The sequence below is a fragment of the Diachasma alloeum genome, unplaced genomic scaffold (genome assembly GCF_001412515.2).
Source record: "Diachasma alloeum isolate Michigan unplaced genomic scaffold, Dall2.0 Dall_scaffold_00206, whole genome shotgun sequence".
NCBI lineage: Eukaryota > Metazoa > Arthropoda > Insecta > Hymenoptera > Braconidae > Diachasma > Diachasma alloeum.
This window is the reverse complement of record NW_021680371.1, coordinates 1,803,682-1,822,865: the sequence shown is the minus strand read 5'-3', so window position 1 is coordinate 1,822,865 and position 19,184 is coordinate 1,803,682. Positions and strand designations below refer to the sequence as shown.

At 36.0% G+C, this 19,184-nt stretch overlaps 2 protein-coding genes across 4 annotated transcripts; one reads left to right on the top strand and one right to left on the bottom strand.

Annotated features, from left to right (window-relative positions):
• Positions 1-158: 158 nt before the first annotated feature.
• On the bottom strand, positions 159-5,816 carry LOC107036180 (repressor of RNA polymerase III transcription MAF1 homolog). 2 transcript variants are annotated; one of them, XM_015253947.2, is made up of 5 exons: positions 4,429-5,816; positions 2,322-2,471; positions 1,923-2,198; positions 898-1,017; positions 159-812 (listed from the first exon to the last, which is right to left on the bottom strand). In XM_015253947.2, exons 1-5 carry the CDS (start codon positions 4,509-4,511, stop codon positions 740-742), a joined length of 702 nt encoding a protein of 233 aa, XP_015109433.1. In that variant the 5' UTR covers positions 4,512-5,816; the 3' UTR covers positions 159-739. The 2 variants fall into 2 exon arrangements, with proteins under 2 accessions (XP_015109433.1, XP_015109432.1); XM_015253946.2 differs by having other exon boundaries at positions 1,923-2,204; positions 4,429-5,799.
• Positions 5,817-5,958: 142 nt separating this feature from the next.
• LOC107036179 (GATOR complex protein WDR59) lies at positions 5,959-18,947 on the top strand. Of its 2 annotated transcripts, XM_015253944.2 has the most exons (9): positions 5,959-6,147; positions 6,236-6,285; positions 11,311-11,446; positions 12,530-14,137; positions 15,316-15,662; positions 16,714-16,837; positions 17,090-17,119; positions 17,264-17,678; positions 18,705-18,947. In XM_015253944.2, the coding sequence occupies exons 1-9, from the start codon at positions 6,094-6,096 to the stop codon at positions 18,842-18,844; spliced, it is 2,904 nt and encodes a 967-aa protein (XP_015109430.1). In that variant the 5' UTR covers positions 5,959-6,093; the 3' UTR covers positions 18,845-18,947. The 2 variants fall into 2 exon arrangements, with proteins under 2 accessions (XP_015109430.1, XP_015109431.1); XM_015253945.2 differs by lacking the exon at positions 17,090-17,119.
• The last annotated feature ends 237 nt before the right edge of the window (positions 18,948-19,184 follow it).

Below are 19,184 nucleotides of genomic sequence, written 5' to 3'. Positions count from 1 at the left end.
TCAAAAACCTTTTTTTAAGAAATTTAAACAACTGAAGAAAAAAAGGTCTGACATTTTCTTTCAGAATTATTATTTTTTTTTAGATGAATAAAAATTACATTTTTTATTTTATCGAGTTGATTCCAGGGGAAAAATGTTGAAAAATATTTTTTGTTGAAAATTCTTTGATAAATTCTTGTAGAATTTCCTTTTTTTTTGCAGAAACCTTTTTTTAGAAATTTAAACAACTGAAGAAGGAAAAGTCTCTGAAATTTTCTTTCAGAATTATTTGTTTCTTTTGCAGATTAATAAAAATTACATCTCTAATTTTCTCTAATTTCTTGCTGATGAGGGTTTCCAGGGGAAACATATCAAAAAATATTTTCTGTTGGAAATTCTCTGATAAATTCTTATAGAATTACTTGTTCCCTAAATAAAGTGGAATTATATATCACGTCATTTTAATCATGAGGTGCTTTACACGAAAATTTTCAAAGTTAATTGATATCTTTTCCTGGAATCCCTCATTTTCGAAATAATGATGATTAAAAAAATGTAGATTTTTACTAATTATCGTTCACCACTTCTTAAACGATTTTTCCTTTATCTCTGAGCAAAGAGGAGAGTTACATGAGAATATATCAGACAGGAAATATTGAATCAAACTTGATAACAAAAATATCGCGGGGATTCGACGTTCGTCTACCTGTGGAGGGAACCAAGAACAGAGACTAAGTATAATTGAGTTATTCGTCGTTATCTAGTAACTGTCGTCTTCATCCTCGTCCATTGCGAAATCAGAACCGACACCAGAGTCTAAGCCGTAAAGGGGACTGCAAAGAAATACCATTCGTTGAGACAGCGTGAATACAGGGACTGCGGGTTCATATAACATGATAGTAACATGATTGTGCTCACTTTATAGCTCTGCAAGTGAAGAAAACGATTCTCTTGAGTTTTTTATTGTAGAAGAAGTAATTGAATGACCAGAGGCAGCCATCCTCGCCGAATGGATCTGATGCTAGGTCTGGATTATAGCTGAAAGAGTCATTTTACACATTGTTAAATTAATGACAAATTAATGGCATCGTTCAACTAATGGCGCTAATCAATGGAATATTAAATCATGTTCAATTCAAATTAGGTTCTATCGGGCGTTATTAACACATTTCTCAATTTGAATTTTAATGGTTAAAAAGAATTAATGTTCAATGGAAAAAATTTGAAGTCAAGCATGAGAATGTGAAACAGTCAATTTTTAATGACGAAATTCCTCGAAATTTCATTAATAATTTCTTAAAGTGGTATGAATAAACTCCAGTTGAGTCGTTAAGTGTAACGGGGAAAAATAAATTGAAAAAACCAAAAAAAAGATTATTTATCATTGATAATTTTTCCCATGAATTCGAACTGATGAGTGTAAAAAATTAATCCGTCAAATTCTTTTTTTAATTATTTTTTTAAACAATAGTCTCTCGTTTGACTAGAGGGGTTCGAGATAACACGCCATTTCGGACAGGCAGAAACACGAATCATTTTATTACAAAAGTTTGGCACTGACGATAACTTTCATAACTTTCAAGTTTTTATTCATTTCCTCTCATCTGTAAAAGGCGTAAAGCCATACAGTGGAACAAATAAATTATTATTATTCATTTCTTCTCGCTTGTCGAGATTTTTTCTAGATTTTAATCTTCTCGCTAACTTCAAAAAGTTCATTTTCTGATAAAACTGCGTTATTTTTGTACTTCTAGATTAATTATTATCAATAATACCAGACTGTCGATTGACTACAAACTCAAGCACAATGTTTTTATTCATATTAACTTTCCTGTAGAGTTCATTTCAGATTTCAATCTTCAACAATCAAGCTATGTTTATACTACTTCAACATTATTACTAACTGATTGTATAGAGTTACAGAATTCATAAAAATATCAAACCTGTAAATATCACATTCATTCAAGGATATCTCATCCTCAACCGCAGCCCAGAGTGTTGATCTCAGGGTGCGATAGTGATCCCCAGCAGTAGCACTGAGATTACTGTCAACCGAATTCATAACCCACTGTAGACTGGGCTCTTTGCTAAACTCATGGCTCTTGGCGTCTGAGAAATCATAATCCGGATGAAATGCTGAGTTCAGCGTCGCTATGAGATAGAACAGGGTCTTGCGGCTTATTGTATCACAAAGTGGTCCGTCCTCATCACCCGAAATACTGCGACTGGAAAATGCATCCATTAAATTCAGATTTTTTGTTGACGTTGTATTTTTAGTTTGTTTCCTCAGGAGCTTCTTCTTCGATATGCAAAGTGAGCAAGTGGGGGACAGTCAAAAATACCTGAAGTAACTTTGAGCTGGTGATGTGCCAAGGGATGTTTGTGGTGGTGATAATGCCTGAAGGTCATGCGGAGTAACTCCCTGCTCAGCGTTGAACCTCTTGTACAGTTGTTTATCATTGCCAGCCATTTTGCAGGAGTAACTCTCAATCCTTAAAAAAATTGGGATTAATTTCGTGGTGAACTACAGATTAATGCAATTCTATCTATCTCTATTTACTGAGAAAACAAATAAATAAAAATACTCCAGGGCAAAATCCATTTGGAGTCACAAGAAAATAAAAGATAAATCAATAAATGCAGACGAGCCACGCAGGACTTTATGTTTTGTATTATTAAACAAATATTTGTTCTACGCAATATAATTGAGATACGGGAGGACAAAATAGACACTTTAATTTTTTTCACATCAGTAGCAGAGGGGTAATGCGATTCAAGTCGACTTAACTCTTAGCTGAGTTTTCGAAATATCTTTGAATCTAAGAGAAAGAAAACGAATTTTCGGACATTTTACAATGATTTTATTATTTAAACTTTGCAGGTCTGAATTTGAATTTCGATATTGAATCGTTAGAAAGCATTTTTAAAAACTTAAAAAAATTATTAAATAATTGAAAAATTAAAATTTTTGAAAATTACGTGTTGTTTCTATAAATAATTTGTAAACAATTAATTTTCCACCATAAAAATCATTTGTTCGGAATCGTAACAAATTTATTCGTATTCAGAATTTTACCAGAAATCGATTTCATGCCTAAAAATGAGGTTTCCGGACGTTTGAACAATTTCAATTATTTATTTGTAAATAATGACCGGTTAAAACATAACAATTCTGTGCAAAATGTACTTTGAATGACGTAGAACATTCATGATTTTTTCCAAAATTTTCTCACACCATTTAATTCACAAATTTGATGATTGAAAATTGTTGAATCTATAGTGTGGTCTGTACTAAATTGTAGAAGATACTTGGATATCCTTAAGGGGAAAATGGTGAAATTCTAAATTTCACTGAAAAATCAGTGGAATTACCAATTTTGGAGCAGTAGGAAGACGAGAACTCCTTAAAAACATCCAAGTACTTTGCCTATTTTTTCTTCGATGAAATGTTGTCATACTTTTGTAATTTGAACACTCGAGCTTTCATTTGAGCCTCATTCAACACTAAATTTCCGGACATTTTACAATGATTTTATGATTTAAACTTTGCAGGTCTGAATTTGAATCTCGATATTGAACCGTTAGAAAACATTTGAAAAATCTAAAAAAATATTTGAACGTTTACTTGTGGAGGAAGATGAAATAATTAAAAAAGTGCAATTTTTGAAAATAATAGTTTGAACAATTCCAATTATTTACTCATAAACAAACCATCATCCACCAATTCATAAAAGAATAATAATTTTGTGCAAAATGTAATGTCAATGACGTTGAACTCTCCTGATTTTTCAAAATTTTCTAACGAAATGTCATTGACAAATTTGGTGATTGAAAATGATTGAATCTATAGGGGAGGGTGAGGTAAAATGGACACTTCAGACTTTTTAAAAATTAATCATAACTTAGAAACAAATTTATCAATTGAGCTCAGCTTAGGCTCGTCACAAAGGGAAAGAGTTGTTCTATGTATTGAAAAAAAAATTATTAAATTTTATCAACATTTCAGCCCCTCATTAACATTTTTAAAAAAGTCAAAAGTGTCCGTTTTACCCCAACCTCCGCTAGTGTGGTCTGTACCAAGCCATAAAAAATACTTGGATATCCTAACAGCACCTAAATCCTGCTATCAGTCTCCAGTAGGGGAGGGTAGGGTAAAATGGACACTTTTGACTTTTTTTGAAATATTTATGACGTGTTGAATTGTTCATGAAATGGAATAATTTTATTTTTCAATTGAAAACCAATGATTTCTCTTTGTGATGAGCTTGGACAGAGCTCAATTGATAAATCTGTTTCTGACTTATGAATATTTTAAAAAAGTCAAAAGTGTCCATTTTACCCTACCCTCCCCTACTGTTTATCTCTTAAATTGGGAGACCGAAGTAAAACCCACTATTGAATTCCTCAAAGATCAACAACTCCAAAAATTTTCGACACCATTTCTCATACCTTCCAATGATTTTGCTGTCCCCAGTCTTGATGCACAAGGCATTATTGATGGCCTCGAAACGAGTGCTCTCCAACAGCTTCATGACTGCTAATTATTCCCCCCAAAACCGCTGTCCTCAAAGTATCCTCGAGCTCCCCGTGACTCTCGCAGCTTTCCCCGATCAACCAACCAAACAATCAAAGATCCCCAAATCCCTGGCTCTCAACAGGCCATTATTGCCGGAGTAATCAGCTCCTCGGCAAACCAAAGGATCGAAAGAAATATTTCTCTTCAAATTTCACCAAAAACAAGAACAGAAATAAATCTCTCCAATTGAACTGTCACCTGTACACCGGCTAATCCCCTCAGTACAAACGAAAAGCTAGGAAACTTTGGGGACTTCTGAGACTTATCGTGTCCTTGATCATTTTTTTTATGAAGATTCCTTTCCTCTTCGAGTGCAGTAACTTGATGGTCGATGTAACGGAGTATTCCTCAGTGCTACACTTTCGGTACATCACAGTGGTGAATCCCTTTGTTATTCGACGAATATAATGAAAAAAATACAGAGTCCCCGATCACCACTTGCCAGAGTCAAATCCCCAACGACCGTCGCACTATTTTCGCGTGGACTCACTTCACTGTCCCCAAACAATTGAGCCGCCAAAGGCCCTTATATTACAATCACTATCTATTTTTTTTCCAGAAACAGCGGGCACTGACGTGACGCCAACGAGCGACACACAAAGAGATAACGCGCACTCAAAACACAGGAGAATTCGCTCCGAAAAGTGAATTACCGTGACACCTCGATGAAATTACTCTCAAAATCCGAAACCCCTCGGTATTCCTTTTCCCAACTTCTCACGAAAAAACTTTACTATCTGTCACTCGGTAATCACTCCGCTAGTGCCGAAAACAATCCATGATCGCGATCATTTTTTCCACTCTGAACTCCAAAAATTCCACGGTAAACACTGCGAAAAACACTGGTTCTGTCAACACCAGGGATGTGTTCTCTCTCAGATTGACGATTGCAGACGCACAATTTTCCTAGATGTGTGACGATGAACCGAGATTTGACTTGTGAATTTTATGTGTAGTGGAATTGCATATACTGGGGGGGTCTACGTGACAGAAATAGCACAAAGGCGTCCTTACGGCTCTCTTTTTGCCCCCTCCGGCCCCGCGACATGCGGCCTCTCTCTCGCTTCTGACAAGAGTGAAGTTTTACGGTTCCGTCGGGTCGTCGTCGAATATATTTTGCTAATTTTCCCGTTGACGCGAGCGGCTGTGCAGCGAGGAGACTGTAGTGAGTGGAGTGAATCGAGTGGTAAAAAATTGGGAGAATTATTTGGAGCGGTTTTTCGTGGGGGTCTCAAGGGTAAATTCGTTAATGTCAGCTGGTCTGTTATTGGCTTGATGTGTGGCATCAAGGGGGCCTTTCTCCCTCTCGCTTGGATTCATATCCGCCGTAGCAACTGCGCATTGCGGCGCGATTTCGGTGGTCACTGCGCAAGACATTGGCGTAGGGAGAGGAACGTCGAGTGTTGTTTTTTCGAAGACAAGCGTCTTTGCATGGATTCTTGATTTCTTCACGGAATTGGCTCTTGAGATGAGAGGGGGCGGCGGGAGCGGGGGACAGTGTTTTTAACCTCGGAAAATGGTGACGGGTATTTGGTAAAATGTCAAAACGCTGGGGCAGTGACTATGTTGTCACGGAACATCGGGATCTGCAGGTGATTATTTGGGGGTTTGTGCCAAATGTTTTGTAATGCTTGGGTGAGAATAGCTGGGGATTTTAATGGTTTTTTGGGGGTTTTTCAGGCGAATACCATGGCGGTGGATGCCACCGGTAGCTATCTTCTGCTGGCTGGGTAAGAGCATTGTTTACTTGTTTTTGGGGCTCGGGGGGTCTGTGAAGAAGGCTTGCACTGGTCGAAAATGGAATTTTGTAGGATCGTTGGGAGTCATTTTTGGGAGAGGAGTTTATTATATTGAGGGTATCCTAGTGGTTTGGATATTTTTTTCTTTAGTGAAATGTTTTCTACTTTTGTAGGCGAACGTCAGAGCTTTCGCTGAGCCTCGCCTGACCCTGAGTCAAATGGGATTAGAAAATATTTTTTAAATTTGAAATAAAAATTAGAAAGTTTACTTTTAGGGGAAGATTGATAAAATAATTTTAAAATTGCAATTTTTGAAAATTACGAACATTTTCTATAACTAATTTATAAACAATCAGCTTTCTACCATAAAAATCATTTGTTTGAAATCGTAACAAATTTATTTATATTCAGAATTTTACTAGAAATCAATTTCATGCCTAAAAAACAAGGTTTCCGAACGTTTAAATAATTTTAATTATTTATTTATAAACAATGTTTATAAATCAATGTGTAAAAGAATAATCATTTTCTGGGCAAAATGTTATTTTAATAACGCTGAATATTAATGATTTTTTCAATTTTTTTCGCGCTATTCAATTTACAAATTTGATGATGAATTTTATGAAAATGATTGAATCTATAGTGTAGTCTGTATCAAACTGTAAAAGATATTTGGATATCCTTGAAGGACAAAGGAGAAACAAATTTTGAATGTTTGTTGTTGGATTGATGTCTGAATTTTCAATGGAATTCCAAATTTCATTGGAAATTCAGTGGAATTCCAAACTATGAAACAGTAGGAAACCAAGAACTCCTTAAGGATATCCGAGAACTTAATAATTTTGGCTATTCTTCTCCAGTGAAATGCTTTTCTACTTTTGCAATGACATTTTGCCATGATTCTATTATTTAAACTTTACACGTCTGAATTGGAATCTCTATATTGAACCGTTAGAAAACATTTTTTTTAATCTGAAAGAAAATTAGAAAGTTTACTTTTAGGGAAAGATTGATAGAATAATTTAAAAATTGAAATTTTTGAAAATTACGAACATTTTCTATAACTAATTTATAAACAATCAGCTTTCTACCATAAAAATCATTTGTTTGAAATCGTAACAAATTTATTTATATTCAGAATTTTACTAGAAATCAATTTCATGCCTAAAAAACAAGGTTTCTGAACGTTTAAATAATTTTAATTATTTATTTATAAACAATGTTTATAAATCAATGTGTAAAAGAATAATCATTTTCTGGGCAAAATGTTATTTTAATAACGCTGAATATTAATGATTTTTTCAATTTTTTTCGCGCTATTCAATTTACAAATTTGATGATGAATTTTATGAAAATGATTGAATCTATAGTGTAGTCTGTATCAAACTGTAAAAGATATTTGGATATCCTTGAAGGACAAAGGAGAAACAAATTTTGAATGTTTGTTGTTGGATTGATGTCTGAATTTTCAATGGAATTCCAAATTTCATTGGAAATTCAGTGGAATTCCAAACTATGAAACAGTAGGAAACCAAGAACTCCTTAAGGATATCCGAGAACTTAATAATTTTGGCTATTCTTCTCCAGTGAAATGCTTTTCTACTTTTGCAATGACATTTTGCCATGATTCTATTATTTAAACTTTACACGTCTGAATTGGAATCTCTATATTGAACCGTTAGAAAACATTTTTTTTAATCTGAAAGAAAATTAGAAAGTTTACTTTTAGGGAAAGATTGATAGAATAATTTAAAAATTGAAATTTTTGAAAATTACGAACATTTTCTATAACTAATTTATAAACAATCAGCTTTCTACCATAAAAATCATTTGTTTGAAATCGTAACAAATTTATTTATATTCAGAATTTTACTAGAAATCAATTTCATGCCTAAAAAACAAGGTTTCTGAACGCGTAAATAATTTTAATTATTTATTTAGAAACAATGTTTATAAATCAATGTGTAAAAGAATAATAATTTTCTGGACAAAATGTTATTTTAATAACGCTGAATATTCATGATTTTTTAAAAATTTTTTTCACGCCATTCAATTTACAAATTTTATGATTGAAAATAGTTGAATCTATAGTGTAGTCTGTAGGGGAGGTTGGGGTAAAATGGACACTTAACTTTTTTAAAAATATTAATGATAATTTTTTTTCAAAGCAAAGAACAATTCTTGCCCTTTGTGATGAGCCTAAACTGAGCTCCATTGATAAATTTGTTTCTGAGTTATGAGTAATTTTAAAAAAGTCTAAAGTGTCCATTTTACCCCACCCTTCCTTATCAAACTGTAAAAGATACTTAGATATCCTCAATGGAAAAATGATGAAATTTCAAATTTTCGAGAAGTACGTGTTGGATTTCAAAGAACGAAATCTTATCCAAAAATTATTCTCTATAACATGACCTGTTTAGCCTGAGTTTGGTCTGTATCAAATGTTTATTTGATAAAGGGCGATTTCAAGTAATTGAAACAAAAGATGGAATGAAGAATAAAGAGAATATTAGTCATCAGAGCCACAGAGTAGCGATTCTTTGGTTCTTGTCAGCACAAGATTTCCTCAAGGGGAGATACTGTGAGTTTTAAAAGTCGATTATATAGATTTAAAAACGAATAATTAGTGCAAAAAAATTTTTTTCTATTGTTCGTTTGCCCGAAAACGCTTAAAATGCGAAAAACAGTCGAGGGCCTCCAATTTTTGAGCGACAAAAGATTTTTTTTTTTTCAAAACTTTCGGAAAAATGTGTGGAACAACAATTACGCGCCAGTTTTTTGGAATTCGACTCCTACACAGCTGATTTCGATTTTTTTTTATATAAAAAAATTAACTATTTGTGTAAAAAAATACAAAAAAGCGAATTTAGCCATGTAAGAGGTGAATTAAAAAAAATAGCTCGTAATTGTTATTCCACATATTTTTTCCGAAAATCTTGAAAAAAAAAATCTTTCGTAGCTCAAAAATTGGAGGCCCTGGACTGTTTTTCGCACTTTAAGCGTTTTCGGGCAAACGCACTATTGAACAATTTTTTTTTGCACTAATTATTCGTTTTCAGATCTATATAATCGATCTTCAACGTATGAAAAGTTTCACTCCAATAACCCACGACTTTTAAAACTCACAGTAGTCTCCCCTCAATTTAAATGAATTTTCTGTTGTAATACCCTGGGATTTTCAGAACTATCGGATATTGGCTATCGGTGTTAAGTTTTGCAGAATAAAAATCTGATTTTTGTGGAAAACTTGACACGCTCATTTATTTGTAGGAAAGCTTTAGGGAAATATTCGGTGGATTTTGAAGGTGGAAGAGTATTCGGAGGATAATTTCCTCAATTCTGATTTTGGACGAACAGAGTGCGGTATTCGGGGTACGTGACATTTCACTAAAATGTGGGAGATAACTGCCAAAAGAAGGAAAAACAATTGATAGGCTACTGTGGAATTCTCAGTCTGATAATTAATCCATACACCGGTGAATTATCACTTGTAATACCCCAAGAGCTTCAAAATTATCGGCTATTTTCCGATAGGTTCGTTGCAAACAAACGAAGGAATCAAGTTTTTCAGGTTAAAAAACCACGAATGCGAAGCACGAGTGATTTTTCCTGAAAAACTTGACAACTTCGTTTATATGCAGGAAACCTTGAGGAAAATGCCCGATTAATTTTGAAGCTCGTGTGGTATTCGGGGGATTATTTTTCCAATCCAAATGTCGGGCAATATAATTGGACCATGAGACGAAACTCACAATTGAGAAACGAAAATTGTATAATTAACACAACAGCATTCTCTTGTTGCAGTAATTGTTTAGAAGAAATATTACGGACTCAGTAATCAAAGAAAATTAATTTATTCAATTAAAAGCGTATCAACAGCTGAACTGTTANGGACCATGAGACGAAACTCACAATTGAGAAAAGAAAATTCTATAATTAACACTCATTTTGAATAAAAATCCTCGGATTACCACAACTGAATTCAATCGGTCAGTTTGACGAGGGGTTAATTCGACTGCATGACGTTTTGTTTTTTATATAGCAACTACCAGAGAAAATTATCAAAAAATTGTCAGTTGAAAACCTTGTAGCTTGTACCACGTGACGTCGAATGGGCCAATTATATTGCCCGATATTTGGGTTGGAAAAATAATCAGTAATAATATCACGAGACCTCCAAAATTATCGGATATTTGCCGATTGTTTTGTTGTGTAGCAACGAGAGGGAGAAGATTTGCAGATTAAAATTTTTGTGCAAAACTTATTCCGACCGTTGATATGCAGGAAAACATGAGGGAAATGTCCGATTAATTTTGGAGGTCGAGTGGTATTCGACGGATTATTTTTGGTAATCGGATCCTTCCCAAACCGACTCATTTTGACTTTCTTCATGACTTTCTTTCACTCCACAGGATAATATTTGACAGTTATTTGGTTAGAGGAACAATTGGAGAGCTAGAAGGAAATTATGAAAAGCTACAGGGAAATTATCCAAAGCTAGGGGGAAATAACCGCTGTAATTTTAATTGGGAAGTACTTCATATTATTGAATACTGAACTCTGATTGGCCCAGGAAAGCCAGATCCGATTACCAAAAATAATCAAAATAAAACTGACGTGAGGGTTTCACGTGATCCCGAATGCTGCACTCTGATTTGTCGGAATAACCATCAAAGAAATTATCATTTGAAACTTGAATATTCAGTATCAAATTACGCTGAGTTTTCAGTTCATTAGTAGTTCAAGAATATATACATCAGATTATTTGAACTCAAATGTGCAGTTTGCATTGATATTTTCAGTGGAACTGTCACTTGATAAGAACTTCAAATATATAATTCAACGAATTTCAACTGAAATGTAGTTTTTATTAATGCTTCTACATTAAATTAATTAATATTAACACATTAATAACGAATCGTGAATTTTTTATGACGGAATTCCTTGAAATTTCAGTGAAACTAGTACTGGACAAAAATGTTGAACAGTGTGATGAATTTTTTCTCGGTTTTGCAGACGAAGGTGTTTCGCTGTGAAACAGTTGGGCGAGGGGTCAGATAATCTTAAAAAATTTACGAGACAAAGTAAATATGAAGTTGGATCTGCAGAGTGGAACCCCACGTTACCGAACTGCCATTTGTGTGCAATTTCGGTGAGAGAAATTTGAATATGAAAAGATGTAAATAAATAACAAAGTAGTTAAGTGGGTGTCAATCGTGTTTCATTGAGAAATTAAACAAAACATTTCTTTCCCTTCACTAGTTGAGAAAAACACATTGATCCATCTGAAAATGGGGGCTAGGAGTTGAAATATCTCTCTTATTCTCTTGTTCACTCGGATACCCTATTGCTTTCACCGCCATCACTTTTCAGAGCTGCGAACAGGCCCGATTAGCGTTCATAAAGCCACTTTTGACAGCTAATTTTTTTTAATCGATAGATATTGACATGTAGATCAAACGTTCCTAATGGTTTTTTACATTTCAAGACCTTTTTTGCGAATTGCGAGGAAATGCTTTCAATGATTTCTACATTTTTTGTCTTCTGTATTTTTTCGATTAATCACGTCTTGAGCTAGCAATCTCAGTTTAGTTTATTAAAAAAATGGGGGGCTTCGACACTTGCTCGCTCCGGTCACTAACCCCCATATAATCCACCTGTGATCCCGATATGACCTTCATGATCCTTATTTGGACCCTTGTGACCCTTAGTTTCTGACCTCCATCACCCTCATTTGGCCCTTACTGTGACCCTTAATGTGATCCTTGTGACCTTTATTTAGACCCATAATCCGACCCTTCTTACCCTTATTTGGACCCTTAATTTGACCCTTCTGACTCTTAATCTGACTCATATGACCCTCAATCTGACTCTCTTGTAATCCTTATTTGGACTGTTATTGGGACCCTCATGACTCTTAATCTGACCCTTGTAACCCTTATTTTGACCCTCATGACCCTTTTCTGACCCTCGTGACGGTGATTCTGACCCTCACGACCCTTGTGACCCTAATTTCGTCTTAATTTCGAGTACCAACTTTTCATCACCAGAAGTCGATTTGAATTTTTATGATATAGACAGATAAAATAACCAGTGCCTATTTTTCTTATAAATCCCTAGCTCTTAATATTTAACTGAAATTTTTGCAAATAGTTTTCATGTTTTTGGATGATGCATCAATAGTCTATAATGACTACTAAGACGCATATCATAAAAATTCCATTCTCCCTCCCAGAGCAACACTCGAGTGGAGGTTCTGAGCTTCGCTGGTGGAGGTGGACAAGACCTGCAGACAACCCACAGTCTCCGAGCCCACACTCGAGTCGTCAGTGACTTGAACTGGCACCCAAAGGAGCCGGACATCCTCGCTTCCTGCAGCATAGACACGTTCATCCACATCTGGGACCTCCGAGACCAGCGTAGGCCCTCCCTGTCCCTCTCAGCAGTCGCAGGATCCTCCCAAGTGCGATGGAACCCCCTCTCCCCCCACACCCTGGCCACAGCCCACGACGGAGACGTCAAAATCTGGGATCAAAGGAAGGGAAACAGCCCGGTGCAGTACATAGCGGCTCACTTAACGAAAATTCATGGCCTCGACTGGTGTCCCTTCCAGCAGAACCAGCTGGCGACGTCCAGCCAAGACTGCACAGTTAAAATCTTCGATATAACGAACCCCAGAAGAGCCGAGGGCATCCTAACGACGAACTCCCCCGTCTGGAGGGCTAGGTACACACCCTTTGGCGAGGGTCTAGTGACAATCGTTGTTCCTCAGCTCCGAAGGGGAGAGAACAGTCTTCTGCTATGGAACACTTCTAATTTCAGCGCTCCAATCTACACTTTCGTTGGCCACACTGATGTGGTCCTCGAGTTCCAATGGAGAAATCAAAAAGCAGATAATAATGACTACGAATTGATCACTTGGTCGAAGGACCAGTGCCTCAGGATATTCAAGATCGATCCCTTCTTGAAGAAACTTTGTGGTCATGACATGGACGACACTACCTCAGTCTACACGCAGTATTCAGAAGACACCAACTTGAGGGCTCTGAGATCTCCTCAACAGATAGCTCTTCAAGATCCCCAGAGTGAGCCTGAGATGAAATTCGCGTCCAAGTCTGATGGACCTGTCATTCAGAGCGAAATTGTGACGGTGGAGAATGAGAAGGAGGTGCCTTCGCCAACTCAACCGAAGACTCTTCAGCAGGAATTTTCGTTGATCAATATGAATATTCCCAATATTGAACTTAATGCTATGGACGCTGTGGAGAGGAGCTGCACGGTTACTGCGAGGAATAAGAATTACAATGTGATTTTGAAAGTCAATTTTCCAGGGAATTATCCTTGCGCTGCGCAGCCCACTTTCCAATTCTGCCCTGGAACGACTGTTGACAATACCACGATGGCTAAATTGCTCAGGGTTTTGAAGCAAACGGCGCAGCAGAGAGTGAGGAAGAATAGATCTTGCTTGGAGCCGTGTCTCAGACAATTGATAACTACGTTGGAGCAGACTTGTGCCACTAATGAGAGCGAGGTCAATCATCTGGGTTATATTCAGGCGCCTACGGACTTCTTGGCCTCATCGAATATTCTGTCGAATTACCAGGACACGTACATTCCTTTTCCGAGAACATCTGGGGCCAAGTTTTGTGGTGTGGGGGTGCTAGTCTGCTTTGGAAGGTCGACTTACAGCAGGAGAACGTCGGTTAAGCCTGATGGAATCACTCCCAGGGCACTCTCTGCTCTGGCAGCGATCGGAAATGGACCCTTCATGAATATGTATTCGGGGTCGTTTGGACAGTCTGCGGACACCATGTCCATCAGTTCTTTCTATTTTCAGGACAGGGTGGGTTGACAAACTTTTTTGAGACATTTTTGCTTCTCAGTGAAAACTTTGTAATCCATCGAATTTGAGTTTTGGATTTTTTGTGTTATATCGACCCAGCAGGGAGGTAATGGACAAAGCTGACCGGTCATTTTACCGGCATTTTACACGTACATTACACGTCACTGGCCGAAAGCCAATTACTGACCATTTGTGGTCAGAAAAAAAGTGACGGAATTTTGTGTCACAAAAATGCAGCGGTCTAGTGCCGGTAGAGAAAATAAAGACTCGTGGTTGAAATAAGAAAGGGCTTTGTATTTAGCACGTAACATGTGTTTGCAATCGTACTTGTGGCGCGAGCCACAATCAATTATTATTCCGAAATTCATATGACGCGTCTCGAATATTCTGTATTCTGTTACGGTCGAGGCAAACAACAAGCTATCGTCCCTCACGAAATTTCTGGACAATTCTCGAATCTAGCATAATTAAAGGTATTCAAACTCTCACGCTCCCGACCAAAATATTCAGCCCAATTTGAGTCGCGATTGTAAGTACATATTACGTGCTAAATACAGACGCCTTCCTTGTTTCAACCCCGAGTCTTTATTTCACTACCCGCACTTAACCGCCACAAAGAATGACAAAAAAAGATCTTGACGGTCACTTTCCATCTAGAATCAGTCAATTTTTACCCCCTCTAATTAGTTTCACATTCGCGATATTCATTATGTTATCGTGTTACTTTAAAATTCGGCCCCCAGAACTTTTCAAATTTTAGTAAATGATAGCCTGTTTGGGCCTTCAAAGGGAAGATTGACGAAATCATTTATCCAATGAAAAATTTTATACGACTGTTTTACTATCATTGAACTTTATAGATTCTATGATAATAAAAAATCCAAAAGTTTCGTATTTGTTTATTTTTTTATTTTTTTAAATATTTTTTTTACTTTTTTATTTTTTAAGTTTATATTACCGTATACGGAATATTCACTAAATTTTCGGTTTTCTTTCGGCGTACGAAATGAACGAATGGTAAAATCGAGTAGAAAGGAATAATAAAAATAAAGTCTGGGAAATATGGGGAACATTATTCCGGGGAATGAGTCTCCGGTGATCGATTCAATCAGTTGTATCTCAAGTAAACTGGAAATATCGAAATGTAATTTACAATTTATTTCCTAATGATCTTCCAGCAAAAAACTATTAGGAGAACTGCACACGGTTCGAGTAGAGCACAAAGCAGGAATTGCTACAAGAATTTCTATTCGATAGCAACAGTCTACGACGCATCGTCTCTCTTCTTCGTGAACAAGGAACTCGCTGAGAAGTACATCATCAATATTACGGATATTCCTGGTATGTGCCAGCACAATGCCAATGTGGCAGCTTCTCTAGAGCGACCGGACCTGGTGCAGGCGTGGTACTTAGCTTCTTTGGTGATATCCTCACCCCTGTCGAACAATTCACAAAGTTCTTGTTATATGGATATCGTGCCTCCCTGGCCGTTGCATCCCTTTGGGCAAAATTTAATCCATTCTTTGTGAGTATAAGTTGTTTGTATCAAAATAGAGTGGGCAATTAAAATGGGGACTAATTGATTGAAGGAGAACCAATCTATAATTCGATAATTCAAATCAAATTTGAGTTTTTTTGTTTAATTACGGATTTATTTCGAAATTGGATCATTAAAAAAAAAGACCTTTTTGGAGTTGAGAAAAGTTTTAACAAAAAATCGTTAGATGGAAACGTTTTCATGCACCCAGAGAAATAGTTTATTTGAATGAAATAAACGTTATTTGAATAAAAATACATAATTCAGTAGTGAAGTGGTAAAACGGTATAAGCCAATTTTGACTATTGACCAGTTTTCAATAAATATCTCGGAATCTAAGGGAGATAGCAAAATTTTTGTTATAACCTTTTTTGTAGAGCCGATTGAGAGCTACAACAAATGTAATTACGGAAATTTCGCTATCTTCATTAGATTCGGAAATATTCCTCAAAAACTCAATTGGGAGATAAGTCGAGTTAAACCGCGAGTTACCACTTCGCTCCTGAATTATAACAATTTTATTCAAACGTAAACTTGATTTTTATTTGAATTTTTATTCACAGCAAACGAATAGTTTTCTTCAATGTGAATAAATATTTCTTTGACTCAAATAAAGACTTCATTGATCAGAAATGAAATAATTGTTTACTCTGCAAAGAGAACTAGTTTATTAACCTGTGATTATCCTCCATTTAGATCAAATGAATCGTTCATCTGATTCTATTGAGGATTTATTTGGAAGAAATAATTTTTCATTTCATTAAAGCATCTTCATTAAAATGTACATATTACTTTATTAATTTCCATCAAGAATATTTTTTAAATTGATAGAAAAATTTCAAATAAAGAGTTTCATTTTATTCAAATGCATCATTCCTCTGGATGTCTTTAATTTCATAATTAAATTCACAAAGTTCGATTTAGTATTCTTCCCCTCGAACATTAAGTCCAAAATTACTGATGACAGATCAATATAAGAAACCAGAATTTCCCTACTTCCCGACTGGAAAACTCGAATTCTATTTTCAACTATTCACAGAATTCAACATTACGCCAATCAATCCGACGTTCAAATGGCTGCAATGCTGAGTTGTGCTGTCAGTTATCGTTCTGAAAACCACGACAACAGTCAAACACTCCCAAGTAAATCAGTCAACATCAGCGTAAGTACCTCGCCTACGAAATTAATAATCAATTACCTGAATGCATGTGGCACATGACAATAATAGCATCATCATTTTTTTGGACTTCTTCGGGTACGACTGAGTGCCTCGAGAACCACAACACAATCTATTATTTCAACTTTTACTGGTTACTATCATGTTTATGATTTCGTCAGCACCGGTGATAGAAAATGTGACAGTACAATTTAATTTTCCATGACAACTTACGTTTTATTCTATGTTTTGTTATAGAGGCTATTCACTGGAAAATGGTGGTTGAAGGTAAGGCTGGTTCTCGGGTTCTTCGTCGAGTTTATTTTATTCATTTTTGTACATCTGGAGTGTGTGTGAATGCTCGGTAGAGGCCAAAGGCGAAGTCGTGGGGACTCTGCACTTCAAAAATAATTTTTCTATTGAATATTTCAGCCAGGGGGATCGCCCTATCACACCATTCACCCAGCAGACACGAGCCTCGAGGGCTGGAATTTTCAAAACCTCAAGCAAAATCGTTCGAACTCTTGGTCTGAGTCACTGGATGATTTGAAACTGACTCAAGACACTTTTGGCGAGACTGAGAGGAGTCTCAAACTTCTGGATGAAAAGAACACTCTTTTGTATGATTGTTACAAGAAGGCTTATGCTGAGGTGCTGCACAGGTGGAGGCTTTTGGATGCCAGGGCACAAGTTCTCAAGCACGTTAGCTTGTCGCATATAGATACGAATAAGGATGTCGAGTTTCAGAGCGAATGCCATCTGTGCACGAAGACCAGCAGGGGACCCCAGTGCTCTCATTGCAAGAGATTGACGTTTCAATGTGTTATTTGCCACATTTCTGTTAGAGGTATTGTTGGAAAAAATTATGGCAGATTTGGGGGGGACTGAAATTCTCTAGGAGGTTCTCTCAAAGTTCAATACAGCCAATGCATTTTATTTCAATTTTTGCGCCGTTCATGACGGGTTAATACCGTCGAGGACCTAGTTATCGGACATTTCTGGAATTACTGTGGCATGATTCAATTGCGTCATTAATTATTCGATAAGAAATTGTTTGAATCATTCAGAGATAGCAAACAAAAATCTTGAAACTATTTTATTCTCAATGGAAGTAAAGTTGTGTATTTTTTTGTGTGTGTTCGGAAATCGATTTTAAATTTTCGAAAACTGAGTCCTTCACGGTAGAAATTTTCAGAAGAGTTACAGTGAATTGATTTTTGGGGGAAAATTATGGAATTTCTATTTTTTTAGCAGCAGGAAGACGAGAATACCTTAAATTATTCAAATTTTTGATTGGAAATTTAAGAATATTTTGACCTGAATTTTCCTCATTTTCATCGTTTTTTATGGAATAATTCATCTGAAATTTCGAGTTTCCTGTGATTTTGTTTATCAAATTGTGAGTTTTCAATGACGAAATCCCTTGAAATTTTAATGGAACTGTCAATTAATGAAAAATTTTCAGAAGTTGCTGGAAATTACGACCAAAATTTCTTGACAGCGAAAGACAATTTTTTTACGAACACAATTATTGCCCAAAAATTATATTTTGGTGAAAACTTTCTTCATTATCTACAACTAAATTCATTAAACACGACGAAGAATCTCGTTCGCGAAATATATAATACTTGGGCAGCTCAAATTTTTTCTCTCAGCGTAGCTATTTAAATGTTTTCCAAAAGTATTCCAGAGTTTTTAGTTAAATTTATTTATTTAGTTAAATTTATAGGGACTTTTTCTCCAAAAAAATTCACTATCTCACTGATTTTGACATATTTTGCATAAACTGTTCTTTCAATGAAATGAGCTTATAATTCGTCTCTCCCTTATTAGACTTCAAAATATTCTGAAAATTTCCTGGCTCGTTTTCTAGGTCCAAGCAATTTTTGCACCGTCTGTGGTCACGGAGGTCACACACAGCATCTAGCCGCATGGTTCACCAAAGAAAGTGTTTGTCCAACTGGCTGTGGCTGTTCCTGTCTGCAGGAAAGTACTTCACTACTTAAAATGTAAATTTGTGTAATATAAATGAAAAAGACTGTAAATTAGTTACGTTAACTATTAGACTCCATGTATCTCATGTACATTCTGTAAAATACATTTTTCATACTGAATATCTTGGAAAGTTCGGTCCCTTCACTCATTCGTGATCAGGCTCCTCTGGTGGTTCGTCTGAAATCATGGAATTTCCTTCGTCAAGAAATTCGTCTCGGAATTGCGATTCTCCCTCCAGAATTCTTGATTTTTCTTCTTCAATGAACTGGTCTTTTGTAACTTGCGTTCCTTCTTTATCTATCTGACGTTGTCTCTCCATAGCAGAGTATTTCACGTGTTTTGTTGCACCGTAAATTAT

Bases quoted from the DNA above. Each gene is read 5' to 3' on its own strand.
- LOC107036179 (XM_015253944.2), top strand. From the start codon at position 6,094: ATGTCAAAACGCTGGGGCAGTGACTATGTTGTCACGGAACATCGGGAT. The intron at 14,138-15,315 runs GTGGGTTGACAA...ATGATCTTCCAG, and splicing joins CTTTCTATTTTCAGGACAGG to CAAAAAACTATTAGGAGAAC. The intron at 15,663-16,713 runs GTGAGTATAAGT...AACTATTCACAG, and splicing joins CAAAATTTAATCCATTCTTT to AATTCAACATTACGCCAATC.
- LOC107036180 (XM_015253946.2), bottom strand. From the start codon at position 4,511: ATGAAGCTGTTGGAGAGCACTCGTTTCGAGGCCATCAATAATGCCTTG. The intron at 1,018-1,922 runs GTTTGATATTTT...TGACTCTTTCAG, and splicing joins AATGAATGTGATATTTACAG to CTATAATCCAGACCTAGCAT. The intron at 813-897 runs GTGAGCACAATC...ATTTCTTTGCAG, and splicing joins TTCACTTGCAGAGCTATAAA to TCCCCTTTACGGCTTAGACT.